Source organism: Neodiprion virginianus, chromosome 6, assembly GCF_021901495.1.
Source record: "Neodiprion virginianus isolate iyNeoVirg1 chromosome 6, iyNeoVirg1.1, whole genome shotgun sequence".
Classification (NCBI taxonomy): Eukaryota; Metazoa; Arthropoda; class Insecta; order Hymenoptera; family Diprionidae; genus Neodiprion; species Neodiprion virginianus.
Window position 1 is genome coordinate 370747 of NC_060882.1, and position 17087 is coordinate 387833.

The 17087-nt window shown below is 44.1% G+C and overlaps 1 protein-coding gene across 1 annotated transcript; it reads right to left on the reverse strand.

The window, feature by feature from the left end:
• Positions 1 to 2462: 2462 nt before the first annotated feature.
• On the reverse strand, positions 2463 to 4460 carry LOC124307276 (UDP-glycosyltransferase UGT5-like). The gene is made up of 5 exons (XM_046768796.1): positions 3967 to 4460; positions 3508 to 3878; positions 3201 to 3423; positions 2898 to 3117; positions 2463 to 2827 (listed from the first exon to the last, which is right to left on the reverse strand). Exons 1-5 carry the CDS (start codon positions 4436 to 4438, stop codon positions 2530 to 2532), a joined length of 1584 nt encoding a protein of 527 aa, XP_046624752.1. The 5' UTR covers positions 4439 to 4460; the 3' UTR covers positions 2463 to 2529.
• Positions 4461 to 17087: the final 12627 nt, after the last annotated feature.

Consider the following 17087-nt stretch of genomic DNA (forward strand, 5'->3'; position numbering starts at 1 on the left):
GTTATTCATTTATTTTACGCACAATGAGCTTTCCCCTTTTTATTTTCATCCCACTTGACATTTTTTTTTCACACGCTGAATTTGAAAACTTTTCCAGAAGCTTTAAGGATTTCTCTTCATAAATATTAATCTCTTTAATTATGTACATGGGCAGTGAGTTTATTACAATACCCATACAGGAAAAAAAGACACCCACACGCGCGCACACTTGAATACGAATATCTTCACATCGTTACCGTTACGTCTGATGTTTTTTGTGTACATTCGATCCAGTTCGCGTATCATAAAAATTATTCCTGTTTGTCACAGAAAACAGGCAAGTATAATCGATTCGCTGAGAAACGGAGAAGCGGAGCGATGCGGAGAACCCCGTTAGTGAACTCCAGTTTTATTAATAATGCCCTCTATTCGACATTATCAAGTTACGGTCCGCAAACAACCGCGTTCCTAAGTTTCCTTTACACGCCGCACGAACAAGCCTCGTTAAGGAATTTCTGCTGTTCAAACTCAAAGCGAAGACTAATCCTGCGATAAATCACTTCAATTGAGTTGGAAATTAACCCTGAGCCATTGATTTTCAGCTGTCATTGATTATCATTAATTAATCGATCGTGCTGAGCTGGTCTACAGGCTCAATTGCTCCCGAAATAATCGGGAGATATTCGAGCCGCGAATCATCCCTGTTATTATAGCTGCCCTATCCCCTCGGATGAAATAAAACGAGGCATCGAGATGGATAGATTCACGATTTTTTCTCCTTACGGTTATGATTATTATTATTACTATATCATTATCATCGGGCCAATACGGCTGGAGACGACAAATCAATAATTGTTTATGTGGAATACGAATAATATGGCTGCTGTCTTTGTACGGAATTGTTGAAAAGAAAAAATCGTACCAGGAATTAAAGGGAAGAAAAATGATGGCAAAAAGGCGAAAACTATCTTGCTGGAGCGCATCGATGCTTTCGATATCGTTACTTTTTACCGTCACCGGTGCATAAATGTTACGCGAACCTGCATGTGTCAGGGCTTATACGGGGCGTATTGGCACTCCGGTACTTTTGCATTTTATACTTTAGAGCCTTGGCTCGAAGACATGAGTAGCGAGAGAAATCGCGACGGGACTCCATGCTGTCTGCGCCTGCAAAGCAGCAGATTTCTGAGCCAGCTGTTAGTCTGATCTCGACGAAAGCCAGCGAGCCATAAGCCACGCCAGCAGCAACGAACCCCCGGCGAGTCGATTATTCTTTCCGTGTTGTAGCGTCTTTTTAGTAGTGCATTAAAAGCAGGCTGCTCTTTATATCTCCCTCTTTTATGGACGATAATGTTGGGCAATCTCACCTAACGCCCTTTCCCCGCTTCGTTCTCCGGCTTTCAAGGGCTGAGAAGCGCCCCGCTGCCGGTGTATTTTTCATCCCGTTTCTCTCCTCGGATTCCGTATTCACCGAGGCCAAGGCAGGCCAGTAGAATCGAGGGTCTGGGGTGGGATTTATCATTCAAGAATTATCAAATTCTGATCTTAAAAAACTTTGCGGGATAATCAATTGACTCCGCAGTTCATCAACTCGGAAAATCCGCGGTCGAATCATTTCACGGGCTGATAAATTGCTCGCCATATTTTTACACTGCACACCTGTCTTAGAACTTTCCTTCCCAAGGTATAAAAACTTTTATCAATCGAGAAGTCGTGCGTTCCGAGGTATACACCGAAAGTCACCCCAGCATTCGAACGAACGAACCCGACGTCCTCATATCCGAACTTCTCTACACGATTTCATTCGACGACTCAAAACTTTTCAATCTTCCATTCAAAAATTCATTCGCCAGAGTTTCCAGCCCATACATCAACCAATGACAGAAACTACTTGTGGTGAACGACGTTTTTTTAGTTTCTTTTACCTTGTACGTAAAATTGTTTTCAGATAATTCTGATAACTGGTAACCATTCGCGACCGTATCGAATTAATGGCACATTACATACGTTTTTCCATTCGATCGGTGTTACAACTGTCTGGTACTGTGTGTGTTTCTAATCTAGGCGCGTCCTGCTCCGCCGAGTGAAATCGTGGCTGACTGGCTGCGTCTGAGGGCAAAGACAGCTCAGAGAGGTCGGAAGCTTGCGTTTCTAGTGAGGTCAGTACTACACCCCAGAGGCGGTTAAACTTCGTGCCAGCCGCCGAGTGAGGGTCTCCTGGGCCTGAAGGCTCTGAGCACGTTATGTAACTGTTTCAAAACGCATGATCACGTAGTGCCCGACGTTTTCCGACCACGCGTTGAATATGCAGAGTCGCGAAATGAACAACAGAGTGGAAGTATAAAGAACGTGTATTTACATAAATAATATTACCACTTCCCTTCAATTATTTGTACAATTTTTGACCGTCCATTGCAAAGTCAGGGGAAGAGCTGAAACTTGGTGTTTTCTTCACTTACTTAGCACTGGAGTTGCTTAGGTTAGCGGATCGACCGATTGTGAGGTGAATTGATTACTTTCGTCATTATTTGGCGCACTGCGTGTGCGTCATCAGTGCATCTTCTTCTTTGCATCGAGGAATTGCAGGGAACAGCCGTGTCTGAGCTTCACTAGTAATCGGTACAACATTACCAGCACAAGGAAGATCGATATGGAAGACGAGGCGGATATGAAGGCGATTATGTCCATGTCCTGGCGTTGGTACCATGGCTCGTCAGCTGAGCTTGAGTGCAGATGCGGCGCACCTCTGTTGCGTATAACGTACTCGGTCCACCAGATCGCGTTCTCCAGGGGATCATGTGGTTTTTCTTCGAGCAATGACCGCAGTCTCAGCATCTTCTGCTTATAGCTGAAACGTAGACGCAGATAAGCCAGTTGTTCGCCAATCTATTAACAAAGTCGAGAAGAATAATGATCACCTGCTGTCGAGCACAATGGCGTGAATTGCTTCCAGCAGACTCTGCCGAGTAATTCTCGTGATTTCCAGTCTCTTGGCAACGCCGAGGGACACCATTTTGTCCACTTGCATATCCTGGTCGGCGAACACCGGCAACCCGATCAGCGGGACGCCGTGATGAATCGCTTCTTCTGTGCTCTGAAGTCCTCCTTGGTATATAAAAACCTTCAGATTCGAGTGGGCTGAAAAGTGGAAGATAGAATGTTGAAAGGTCATATAACCCCGATAGTCAGCAATTTTTGATGACCAGGCTTAGGGTGATTACCGAGAATAGCCTGTTGCGGTGTCCACTTCAGGATCAGGACGTTGTCCGGCTTGTTGGGGAAGACATTGTCCTCGAATTTCCAAATCACCTTGTATGGCAGGGCCGAAAACGCGGCCACAAATTCGGCCCGTGTCTCGTTCGACAACATCTTGCTTTCGACGTTTGATCCAAGACTCATGTATATGAATCCTTGGGTTGCATCGTCCAGAATTTCTTGAAGATCCTATGAGTATACAGAACACGGCATAATTACTAACAATCGAAAAAGTCATCAGTTCCGTCACATCTGATTCTTCAACGAACAAACCTTTGGCAGCCGCTCAGTGCATTTCACGATATGAAAACCGCCAATTTCAACCACGCCTGGCACATTTGGCCTGGCAAATGAAATCGGCCCTTGTTGATTGACGAAAAAGAGACTGATGTTTTTCTCGATATCAGCGAGACTTGGAATGTTGTCTCCAAGGTACTTCTGGGCGATTGCCTCTTGCGCTGGCATGTAGACCATTCTGTAGAAATAGAGATACCTACACATCCGTATGAAGTTATTTAACCTCTGCCAAAACGTCGATGCTGAGTCTATATTATTTTGGAATTCCCAGGTCGACGGATGAGAAGGCAGTATTGGATTTCCGATCGAATAGTGATTGCTTATCGACAAGCCAAGGCTACTCACGCCTGGAAGAAATTTGCACAGTGCATCACATCCTTGATGAAAATGCTCGCTAAGTTTTACAAGATTCAATAGACTGAATCGACTACTCACCGATAATTGGGACGTTAAATCGTGGCGCCAGCGCCAATATTGCCGGCCAATACAATGGCTCGATGATCAACACATCAAACTTCTCATTGTTGTTCAGAGCGTACAGTTTTCTCATCTCTGGATGGCCTAGTATGACGTTCATGTAGGTATACATATTACCTGCAGCTCCCTGGAGCATGCTTAACCAATCCATGAAACGGGAATCAACGAGGTTTCGCTGTTTCTTTATGGTGTAAAGTTCACTTAAGTCTATCTCCGTGTAGTTTTTGAGGTTCGGATCGTTCACTGGGTTTGGAGTAGCAATGACGAGCTCGTGGCCTCGCTTGTTCAGCGCCAACGTTAATCCTCGAAAAACAATCTGATGACTGATCGACGTTGTCGGAAATACGCCCAATATTCTGGCTCCATTTCCTCCCTCAAACGCAAGGACGGACACGAATATAGCGGAAATAATAAAACGAACTTGTGTCATCTTCAAACTCTCGAAACCACGCTCTACGACCGACTATTTGATGGAACGGCCCAAGCGCTCGTATTTACGTGGTCTTTATCGCCGTAGTACAACTGAGGATGACACTGCAGCTATGCTGCGTTTTAGTGAACGGTGAACTCGTTACGCTATCTCGGCAAGTATTCAAAGTCCCACATGTGAGTCAGGATTATGGTTGCCACAGAGGTCAACAATGACATTGTCTTTCTTGCGGTTATCTTCCTATATAGATTGTTGTTGGCTCATTGTGAGTTGCAGCATAAGTCGTGATTTGATGCAAGTGAGTAGGCCGTCGCCCTCAAACATGGTCAAATAATACGCTCTGAGATCGCAAATATGGAAACCGGTTTTCTGTTAATTTTTATCTTTCAACTTCAAAGTGACCATTCATTGGAAGCACTGTCATTGTGGTTGGTTATAATCCTTTGATTATTTATCACTGTACAATGTACCGCTGCAAATAAGCCGGATATTATATTACGTAGCAGAAGCTTGCTTCGAAGTGAATTCATCATTACAACTTTCGCTTTTTCTCGACAAAGCAAAATCAGCTCTCCAATACAGTTGAAACATGGATGAGACTTGTCGTGTGGAGGTGTCAAATCTGCCGCAGGATATGATTTTTATTAAGCCCGTGTCCGATTATTGATTAGCTCGCATGCAAAGTGACTGCGCAATTATAGCAAGTGTTCTTTACTTCGAAGTATATTAATACTTTGAGCATTGAATAATTGGGGTATGAAAAGAATGTGATCGAATAATTTGTCACCCGCAAACCGGCGATGATAACGGTAATGTGTCTCATTAGTTGCAGCTAATGAAAATTCCACTATAATAATAATAATAATAATAATAATAATTAATAGCGGTTGGTTGTTCGGCTCTAATGCGGGTGAAGCATTTGTGAAAAGTGAAGAATACTCCGGGATAATATTTTCGAACATTTGGTCAGCGTTGCGGCATCGCGGCAGCGCAAACGCAAGCATCGGAATGGCTTCGCAGAACTTGTAATTAAATGCCCGATAAAAGCCCCATTACATTCCACGAGATCGGTTTCATAAAATCTCTAATTACTCTTTCTCCTCCCCTCTTTTCACCGTGCCTCCCTCGACCAATTCCTTTTCCCTCGGAGGGAATCCTCGAAGGAAAGAGAGCAGAGAAGTCGACCTCGGCAACCGAATCCCGATAAATACCTCGGTTATTATCGTTGCCTCGGAAAGAGTTTTGATCGCCTTTGAATAGACGGAACATGAATGAGAGATAGAGCTTGCTATGAGGTAAATTATACGCGGACAAAAAATTCAGACAAAACTGCAGCATGAACAATCTGGAAATGTAAAAATTTGGCATTCGCAGCCCGATGGAAATTCAATGTTATTCCAAAATAAACCGCATTTAGATATTGATCCTTGATTTATTCTCAAATTATGTGGCGAATTGGTTTCAACTAATACCTCAACCCAGGCAATCACACCTCATTCAAATATGGCATCCCATGATTTGTCAACTTATTCCTTCGAGATTCGGAATGAACATTTTTTTAGCGTGGAAAAATTACTGCTCCCCCGAAACTTCGTGATCTGTAAACGTCAAGAAATGTATACATTTCATTTCTACAATTTTATTTTGATATTGAAAATAATTTCCCAGCATTTGCAAAAACCGTGTAAATTTCCATGATTTTCATTATGACCCCATTTATATAACATTTGACCTACCTTGATTCGACATCGAAGCCAAAAAAAAGAAACTCCACGAAATAATTAATGTCATTGAGATGACAATTTTTTTTTTTTTTTTAGCTGTAACTAAAACACTTAATTACCTACGTGAACTGATTTTCTCGTGAGCTCCGTTTCGTGAAAATGTCATGGATAATGCATTGTCCTTCTTTTGCATATTTCTCAACCTAAAGTCTTTCACACGGCGCTGGCTTTTTAACGTTAAAAAGCCGTTTTGAACGAAGGGTTGTTTTCTTCATTTACTTATTCTGTTTCGAAAGTCACCCTTTTCATCTCGGTTAAAGTGAATGTCTACCTCCGTTTTACATTATACACGTGCGGCAAATTATAAATCTATAAATTCTACATGAATTTTATATTTTGGACCGAAATTTTCATTTTCGAGGTGTAACATCAAGACCGCAGATTGCTTCTTTTACATTGGCGCTGCAGAGTCGATTATCAGGCCCGTCGAGTATCGGTCCAGCTGTATGCAATTATTTTCGATGATCTAAATATGTACGGAATGCTAATTATTACTGCCGAAAATTAGAGCCGTGGTCTCGACATCCATTTGGATTCATGAATCGAACCATCGTGCAATACGTTTACGGGATTTTATATGTATTCGTGTACATTGAGCTCATTAATTAGAGTAACAGCCAAATTCCAAACATTCGATTGGCCCACGGAGATAGATTGAAAACTGTGAATTTTTGAAATTCTGATATGTGTTGCGGGCTTGAGAGAAAACAAAATTGAATTTTTCCACGCCGGGTTATATTATTTATCCCAAGTCTCGTTTATTCGGCGGCGCATGATTTCGCGTCACAGGGAGGTGATAAAAATGAAACTGAAAGGTGAACTCGCACGGTTATATGACCCCTTTTCTAACTCGGAAGTAAGACGACGTACGTGGGTGGCTCGGGCTATAGATCTAAATAAGTTACAAGCTCGCAGGAATTTACTGCAGAAGATGGTTTTTGAAACGAAGTTTCAAGGCGCACGTGACCTCGGCTACGTGGCTTTGTATTAACGCAAAGTAAGGAGGGTACTTCCGTCTTCAAAAGCTGACTTTATTGGTGCGAGCGGTGGTTTCTTCTACGCTTTCGTTTGGGGATGGGGGTGGGGGTTAAAAACAATAAAATTAAATTGTTTTGTCCGTTTTCTTTTCGCTGCGCCGCTGAGAGTTTTTAATCGAATTTTAATAGCCGTACAATAAGCAGACCTGCTGAGTGGCGCCCAAGCCAAAGTTATATATGTAAGCTTTCACAATTCAGCTTGCGAAAATTTCATTTATAACCGAGCGTATAATAACTTGAGCTGAAAAGTTCCCCGGCAGAAAAGAAGAAGAATGTATTGTTATATACTTCGCTGTAACAGTGTCGAGGCGGATGGATAGTAAAGTTTTGTGATCCGCTTTTCGCGGAAAAAAATATTACGCCTATCCCGTGCGCCAGGCTTCCTTCCGGCTTACGAGATTTTTGGACGGGCCGAAAGTTTTTATTCTCATTAATTAGAGAATCTCAGGCATTCGCCCGCGCCAGCGGTAGTATTCTTTGGTTTGCTTCGTTGGAACCAACCGCAACTTCGCCTTTACCTACATTCGGCTCTCGGAAAGATGAGGTATACATTATAATATTATCCAACATTATAATGTGTTATCTTTTGATTATAGGCATGGGTACGTAATGCGCTTGGAAACGAGATAGCAGAAGCACTCTCAAAGCGAAGCATGAAGGAATATAAACGAAACGGTAAAAAAAAAAGAGCCGTCTGGTATGGAGAACTTTTCATTCTCGGGCTGGTGATCACACAGTTGGGACTGCTTGCTTTGACAATCGCGCGCAGAAGCGTAGAGATCCTTCTTCAAGTAATCCGGAGTAACGGAGGAAATTCCGGAGACAGACCCGACTCCACGTGGATGTCTTCTGTCATATTCGTCGAAGTAAACCATTCTTTTCGAAAGCCCTGACAAAATCACGGCTATCTCTTCTCTCGAATCAACTTTTCGCCTCTCTTACTTCAGTCTCGACTCTCGTTCCTTCTGTCTTCTTCATTCTTACTCATGGTTATACAGCCGGTGCAGCGAACCTCCGATTCACTCGCTCAGATCGAAAACTGGGGAAGTTTTATTCCTTCATTAGTCACATCAACCTGAGAAGGATTCAATCCTTCGGCTGCAATCTTCGCGTGAGCTCAAGCACCGATCGAGCTGAAATGCAATCAATTTTTCTTTGGATTTTCATTAGTTAACTGGCGGAGGTTTCCGTATTATACGAGATGGTAGAGCTTACTCGTTAGTCACAGGAGACACACAGCGAAGTTGAGAGATAGGAAGAGAGAGAGAGAGAGAGAGAGAGAGAGAGAGAGAGAGAGAGAGAGAGAGAGAGGGGAAGAGGGTGAGCCAGAAGAAGATCGACTGACCGAGAGGTTGAGATCAAGAGAGAATGAGGCATCGCTGATCAATAATTCATCTCGTTCTCGTCTTACGAACTTGATGGAAATATTCAGATTGCCATTATGATATCCATCTCGTCTACCTCGTTCGTCACGATTCGTTTTTGACAAAGTTCACTCGTCACAATTTTAGGTAGCATGTTTTTGTAACGCGAATCTTTGAACAATAAAATACGCTAAATGTTTTACTACACCACCGAATCTGAACTTGGCCGGCAATTACTTGCGAGTCCATTTTTTCCACAGAAATCAATATTCTGCATTCATTCGAAGAAGATTACATTTATCCCTATAAATACTCCCAAGTCACGTCTATTCGCCATGAGTCTTCTTCGCGTTAAGTGCAGGTGGGTGAAATGATTTTCGCAGAGTTTGCCGAGCGCCAGCTGCGTCGTCACGCTGCAAAAGTCGAGCTTTATCCAAGAGTAGCCTGATCGGTTTTACGCTCGTGTTTCTTTTTCTTTTCATCCTCGAGTTCTTTTTATCGCGAATTCCTCGCGCTGCTCATCTCTGCGTAACCTCGTTCATGTAATTGGAATTCTCCCGGAAAAGGTAATAAATCCAAAAGAAATGAACGAATTAATTTTTGAAAAAGCTGGTCAATGCCGTGGGTAAGACTCGCATCGCAGTCGTTGAAATAAAAATGTAAATTGTTGCAGAGGCACTATAAAGATAGCCTCCGTGGTTCGCATTCGTCCGGGACAGGCGGAAAAGCCGCGAGCGAGAGACGAGGGACGGACACGGGTCTCGTTCTGGTAATTCGGTTTGAAATGCAGATGAGGATTTGATGGCACGTCTCTCATTAGCCGTGCCGACCCTTTGAGGAATTCTTCGGTCTGCCTTCCGGTCGAGCCGAACACCCGAAACTCGGAATACTTTTACGCACTCTCATTTCATTGTCACTCCACCTGACGAGAATGACAAATGGGCTCGGAATTGGCCGGCTCATGTTGGAATTTTAATTGGCTCGTTGGGTCTGCCGAAAGTTCGAGTTCCCGCTGCGGTTGTACGCTTCTTCCGATTTTTGCAAAAATCGTTTTCTTGCGCGAGAAGCTTGTGGAAGAGGGTGAAAAACTTTCGCGAAACGAGCCTCGGCCTCACTTCGCGAGACCGATTGGATCGCCCGGCCTGAAAAAAAAAAAAACGGAACTATGAATATTCCATTCTGCGGTTTGGTCAAATCTCTGCGACGAAATTGAATGCGTTGATTTCGAGATAAAATTTCCTCGGCAAAAGCCCTGCGGTTGATTGCAGAAGTGTTTTGAATATTTGATACAATTTTTGCAATGCACGTACTGCATCTGTCGGAAGACTGAGAGGGAGAAAGACGCTTCGTTAGCTTTTACGGAATTAAATTTTGTGATTTGTAACGAGTCGTGTATCCGCGGAGCTAGGTGACTGTGCAATGAAACCTCCCGGCCATTTTGTGGCGCACGTAGGCTGCACGCGAATATCAAGCCCTGCAATATTCGGTCGGAACATTTTCATCCCGATAAACACCCACTCGAGGATCGGTAATGACAGAGTTCAATTTTCCATCGATTTTCCATACGTCGAATTGTCGGCTAACTACGCTGGTTGATGTATTGATTATTCGTCGTTGTGTATGAACGGAACGGAAAGGCTGAATGACGCGAGTATGAAAACGGCTGGAATGTAAAAACGCTGACGTGTATAACGAAAGCTTTGACGCCTAACCGAAACCTGTGATTTTAGTTTTCCCTTTTTCGCAATACCGATATTCAAAGTTATTCCGAAAACCACCTCGGTGTAATGAAAGGTGTTGCTGCGCCATGCTTTGGTGGCTCGGCGACGTCCGAAGAAGCTGAATTTTTTAACTCGCGACAAATCAAATCAATTTCCCTGACATTTCTCGAGAACAAGGCTGAGAGGAAGAACGGGAATGTTATTCTGGAATATGAACTCCAAGCTTATTAATCATTCTATACAGGAGGCTGCGTATTATTATAAATTTTGTCACAACACGCACGGCGTTTTAATTTTCTTTGCTAAACTATGTATAATATCTTGTACAGTACAAATATGTGCCTGCGTTTGATCATTGAAGTACACGAATATAATCACTCGCGATATTCAACTTGTATCACTGCGATACTTCCGACAACCTTAGAGTTCGCAAATCATGACTTCTGTCCACCTGAATTTATGTCAACGTACAAAGCAAACAGTACATATTTATAAATATGCTGAATGTTTAACGCAAACTTTGTAAAATGTATCGATTACGTACCTATGTAACAGGTCAACATTTATTTTTCAGTACTTATAATTCCGAATGGAATTCCGTGTTTATTTAGGTCGACAACGTCCAACTATCAATTAGCTGGTACCAAAACCGTTTCATCATTCAGAGCGAATGCGTTTCTCACGTTTCTGTTACATTGGATTAAGATTCTCACTTTACTCCACTTACATTTGTACTAGAAAAAAAAAACCCGTTGTTCAGCTGATTTGGAAATATAAAGGGACAGATTTTGGCGGTGATTCTTCGTCAAATTCTTTTAACGAGACTGTAAACATAGATATATAATCAGAGATACAAATATAAATATGGAACTAGGGTGGTATAAATACCGGCTAATGACGACCACGGAACGTCGACGGCTCCTAGAGCGACGCTTTAACTTTGAAGGAATTTTCTCCACTCCTGGCAATGGCGGAGAAGCAGTCGTTTCGTCCTGGCGAAGTTGGAGCCGGAGGATGGGGGTGAGTTCCCGAGGAAGAACTAGCGATTTCCATTCCTAAGAAAGTTTAATCACGGGGTTTAATTAAACGTGGTTGAAAAAAAAAAAAACTACCGAACCCGCTACTCTATAACCCACATTGTTCATCAGGCCACGGATCTGTGACTTCACGACGCCTAATTATAACCGCTCAGCAATATTATACCTATGAGTTGACTGAAATTTTAGAGTACCTGAGACGCACATTGACGTCTTTTTCGAATTTCGGCGAGTTCGCAGGTTTCAGAGAAACGTGACGCCGAAATTTAATTAACGGAAACATCGTCCCACCCGGTGGTATACTGACATTGACGACGACACTTTATTAGAACCTGATCCAAGGCATTTACTCATAATCTTCAGAATCTTGCCAACGAGATCTGGTTCACGAGATTTATCGTGATATACTTGGGCCCGGGGATATCATTTGACGATAATTATTATTGTCAAGTGCCGTCGCTGCTTACACGAGAAAAATTTTAATTTCCATGGAATTCATTGATTATTGTTTTATTCTGCGAATCGTATAGAAAATTTACATTTCAAATGTGAAGTCGTGATATACATTAAAATTGGAGCAGAAAACTGTGAGTGTGAAATTTTACGATATAAGGGACGATATTCTGCATGTAGAGAAGACCCGCACTTAAATATGAATCTGGAATCGATCGGCTGACATATACGCGGGTTTGTTAGTAAAAATTTTAGATCTCGTGGATGGCAATATATTGTACGAAATTGGTGCTTCGTGCGATACAGTCGAGTGGTCCGGGCACGTCGGTTCAGAAAGCCAGGAAAAAATAGATACAGCAGGTTCAGCGTACGCATATCACACATCTACTCACATGAATTGTAAGCGATGAGGCACCGTGTTATTTTGTCAACGCACCAAGGCTGCAGTTAGTAAAAATCATCAATTGTGTCTCCCTCGCGTCGATTTGGTCATCTGAAAAGGAAAAATTATCAGAAAATTAAGTACATAGAAATGGAGGGTGAAATTCGATTGGAGTAATCCATGGCAATCAACTCGCTGATCATCAACTCTGCGCGGTTACCATCTTCGCACCTTGCCAAGCACCACACGTTGATAATTGCTACGTGTTCAACTGTTTCGAAATAACCTGCCACTTTATTGTTACACCGTCGAGTTGGTACAATATGGCGGCAATTAGACGACCAGTGCATGGCGCCACGTGCTATGTGGTTGACAGTAGAAAGCGGAAGGAAGCCTAAGAATACCTCGGCGATGGCACTTTTGTCCGAAGCACGTACTGGCAGGGCGTGGTACACAGGGGAGTGTAAATGGATGACGTGGGCGTCGGGAACTCCATCCCGTATGGAGTGGTAGCCGAGGGGAAAACGCGCCGAGCAAATAAGTGGCCCAGAACAGAATGCGTCTGACGTCTCGGTAATAATGGAACAAAAGTTCACTGTTGGGCGAGGCTGTATAACCTGTTTGCCGGATCACCCAGGGCGCTCATCGAACCTCGAAGCTTTTCGACTGGGGCTGATGTCTCGACGTGAGTTATGACGGCCTCTGACGGAAGGAGCCTTCTCCTCGGCAGTGTTGTTTTACCCTGACCCACCAGATCTGAGGTCCCGGAATAACTCATATCACGCCATCTTTATTTCTCGGTAAATTGCTACAATTATAGGAACAAGTTGAAAACGAATTGATTCAAGCATTAGCCGTACGTTCAATAAGTCGCAATGCTCTTAGTTGAACTTGGTTTAGATTCAAAATCAGGCTCGTTTGCCCCCGACGCGAAACGAATAAGACAACACGATTTATCACGTCTTGTCAAAGTTTGAAGCGATTGGCGCGAGGAAATTATACCCCCTACAGATTGATCGTCCGTCGACAAAATCACGTCAAGTATTACGATGTGCAAAACCGTTTGACTTTTTCCTCTTCAATTTTCTTGCCTTTTTTCCTGCACCTAGTAAAAGCAGTATATATTTTAATCAGCGGTTCGAGTCTCACGAGTGGTGCAGATTAACTCGGCAAGATGATTGCTCCTACCGAGTGAATGATCTCGAAGCGAGAGTGGCCATCGTGATATTTACACGTAAGGTATGATATGGAAGGCGGGCACCCGCGGAAAGCTCTTTGAGAAGAGACTGACAATTAGGTGGGTCCACGATGCGTGGGATAAGGTTTTCCCTTCATCTGCTTAATGTATTCGTTGACGCAGATTTGAAAACCGGAGAGGAGGAGAGTCTATGGGGCGTAGTGCCAAAGGCTCCTTCGGGTTGGCACCAGCCGGTGGCCGAGTCATCCCGTGTCGAATTTTCCACTGGTTTGGGTTTGCGTTGCGGCCAACTGAGGAAGGATAAGGGTTCAGGCACTGGTACATGGTTAGCATGCTTCTACGCCGGCTGGTCCAGGGACATGTTTATTCAGTGCGTCGGTGGGAAGCCGAAGGAACTCGAGCCGCTGCAACTAGGTTATGGCGGAGAGAACGGCGAGGAGGAACGGGGGGGATATCGCCACCGGTAAATCATTATAATTATAATTTACGTCGCGCATCATACCATGTTAATTATCAAGCCACGGATTTTCCTGGGCCACGCAACACTACTCAACAAACTGGTGTATGTAGGATGGTCATCCGAGATTCACGAGACTTATGGGATCACCGTTTTTTCACCCTATATTTCATCGTACGATTAAATGGATCATCACGTTCCCATTTTCACAAATTGTTTGATCCCTTTTTTCTCCACCACATCAATCAGAATTCCTGCTGTACGCTTTTTGTTTTGTATATCGATTGATACCGTTTGAGTGCACTGATCATTTGATTCGATTGAGCAGTTTATTTTGATATTTTTGTTTTCGATCAAGTGACATGCTTTAAACTTTATTACCAAGAAGGGCTCAGTTATAATCACCGAGTTTTTCCTATTCGGGATCACCTTTCGATTCGATGTCTACGCGAGACCGAAGCCTTTCAGATCTTGTCGTTTAATGCAGGCCCAACTCGGCTTCACCTCGGGCAGAATTTTTTTTATCGAAAATGGCTGACCTGTTGAGGATGATGGTTACCGATAAATAAATTCAAAGCTTGAATTAGGATCGCGTACTATTGCTTTTCAGACGTGGTACTGTCAGCATAATCTGATCCGTGCAGATATTAACCTTTTGCCAGGTAAAAGGGTACGAAAAGAAGGCGAGGTGCTCGCTGAAGGGAACCTTCGAAAATTCCTTGGCCCTTGAGTTTCGTACAGGCAGAACGACTTTTGTAGGTATACACGGGGTATTCTAATGACAACTAGCTATAAATGGACTGAATGCCGAAAGGCTGCGTGCTCAACCTCCCGAGGGCTGTTCTATTTCGAAAAGCCACCCTTGGCCATGCCTGATCCTGTAACTGATTTACATCTACACAGATCACGTGTCTCCAAGGCGTGTCTCGGAAAATTTGCGTGTACACATAAACGTATACGGAGAAATTTCCTCAACAATTGTGGCTATATCAGTCCTCGGTAATTTGCCAAACAATAATTCCAGAGACGGGGTAACTCGACGGGACGAATCATCCCCCAAATCCTGCGTGCCCACGGTAGCGGTTTGCATGTCTAGGGACGTACCAGCCTGTGCCGTGCACCCTAAACGAGTCGGCTAAGCGGGTCCTCTTAATTATGACCACCTTATGCTGCGCAATAATCCGCGTGTATACACAACCGCTGGAGACACGAAACGGGAGTAAATTTTTCGAGATGACGTTTGTCGAGGGCGGTGATTTCGGGGCTTTTTACCGCCTGCGTGAATTTCTTCGACCAGCTTAGTAGAATTCGGAGAAGTCGATTCAGGGACCTACGGATCTACGGGGAAGTGAACGGAATCGGGTGCCAGGCAGAGAGATCGTGAAAAAAACTGTAAAAGTTTTCCAAGTAAAATAGGCGTGGCAGGGGCGAAACCTTGGGGTTCTGGGTAATGGCGGGGGGCAGGAAGGTTTTCCTACTTACCGCTGCCATCTGCCTTCGCAAACGTGGGACGGTCACGCAGCTCGTAATCCGACGAGCAATTTTACTTCTTACTCTAAAGTAGAGCGAGCGGCATGGCAGACCGTTGTGGCAATTTGTGAGCGAACCCTCGTCACTGCGAGGGGCGCGAGGAAGGGAGGGTGGCCCGGTACATTACAGTTAAGATAATTTTTAGAATCTTTTTACGTCGAGCCCTTTACAAGCTCCACTCTTGAATCGAGGGCGCTAAAATATCACGTGCTAAATACGTCAAGAGCAAAAGATTTTCCGACGTCGACGACGGTATCGCGAACCACCAGGAGGACTTACGGCCGTTCTCTCAACAGACTTGCAGGCTCAGCTTTTTATATGTCAACGCTCCTCGTCACTCTGAACAGATCCACGTCGCGTTCGTCATCACACAACAAGCGCATCGAAGATTGGGTGTCTTTATTTTGCGGGAGTTACGGAAGTGGTATAAAACTATGAGTTTCAATTAAGTCTTTACAAATGGCTTTGCGATACTGGTACTCAAGTGGAAGCTACGGAATGTGTCTTCCTCAGCCATGGTTACGGTGGTGCAATATCATTCCGAAAATGCATCAAATGTGGCAGGCTACAGGCCGTCATCGAGATTATTTCATTATACTTTGGATACCTTTCGCGCGCAATTGAGCAATCGATCGGGCGTTATCGCCAGTTGCAACCGAGTACCGTTTCATAATGATTGATTCATCACTCGCAGAATTATCGAATATGCATGATATTATATCGGAGTGGAACATCTGACAGACGCAATCCTCAGGCCGTTGGGACGTTCAGCACATTGTACTGGACGAAATTCATATAGAATCGCGGAGGACAGGTTTGCGCCCGTAATACCAGGGGAGGATGGGACGTCGCGATGCCGTTGCGAGATTCAGATCAGCCCCGGGAATCACGGAGAGAATGGTTGATAAAATGAGAATTGAATTCTCTAATCTGTCGGCTCATAGAGTTCGGAGGAGCTAAAGACAACCAGACAATTTGTATGCGGATTCGGGTTCATTGCTCCGCCCAACCGGAGGGGGAGGAACCAGCATGGACAGAGGGATCTCTGGGAACGGCACATGTCTGCCCGCAATTATATCAGTTGCATTCAACGAGATTCCGCGGTTGCATTTTCACAAGGAATTCCCCGGATGAGCTGGTGGAGCCGGGGAAACGCAATTCGGCATTACGGTGCTAATCTCGTATGCGCGATGCAGTTCCATTTCGTCCGTTCCTCTCCTCTCCTCTCCCTGCCGCTCCTCTCTCTCTCTCTCTCTCTCTCTCTCTCTCTCTTTGCCCATAACCTGTGAACAAAGTAAGAAAATAAGCGATAGTCAATAGGAACGAATTCTGACGATTCTTCTGCACCATTTTCGACGGCGAGCCGTGCACTCCGGGAAATTCTTCAGATCGAGGAGAGGCTACAGGCACTTGGGCTTGGCCCTCGCGATGTCAGTATCAATTACAGCTCAGCCTAACAATGCTTGATCGCGTGTCGATTCGGTTTACTCTAGTAATTGGTGGCTGTTTTGTTATAACGGCTGGGCATTAGGTGAGACTAGAACCCAGTATGGATTTTTCGTAAGAACCCGTTTATCATCAACGAACGGTCTCATGTTGCAGCTGGTTTTATGCGAGAAAAAAGTGTGTTTGATTCACTATCAATTCCACTGGATCATATAAGACTCGTCATGTAAGCTGGAAAGC

What these genes read in the sequence shown, in the direction of transcription:
- LOC124307276 (XM_046768796.1), bottom strand. Translation starts at nt 4,438, where the DNA reads ATGACACAAGTTCGTTTTATTATTTCCGCTATATTCGTGTCCGTCCTT. An exon ending in ACCGCAACAGGCTATTCTCG is followed by an intron (nt 3,118 to 3,200) that starts GTAATCACCCTA and finishes TCCACTTTTCAG; the next exon opens with CCCACTCGAATCTGAAGGTT. An exon ending in GCCATTGTGCTCGACAGCAG is followed by an intron (nt 2,828 to 2,897) that starts GTGATCATTATT and finishes TCTACGTTTCAG; the next exon opens with CTATAAGCAGAAGATGCTGA.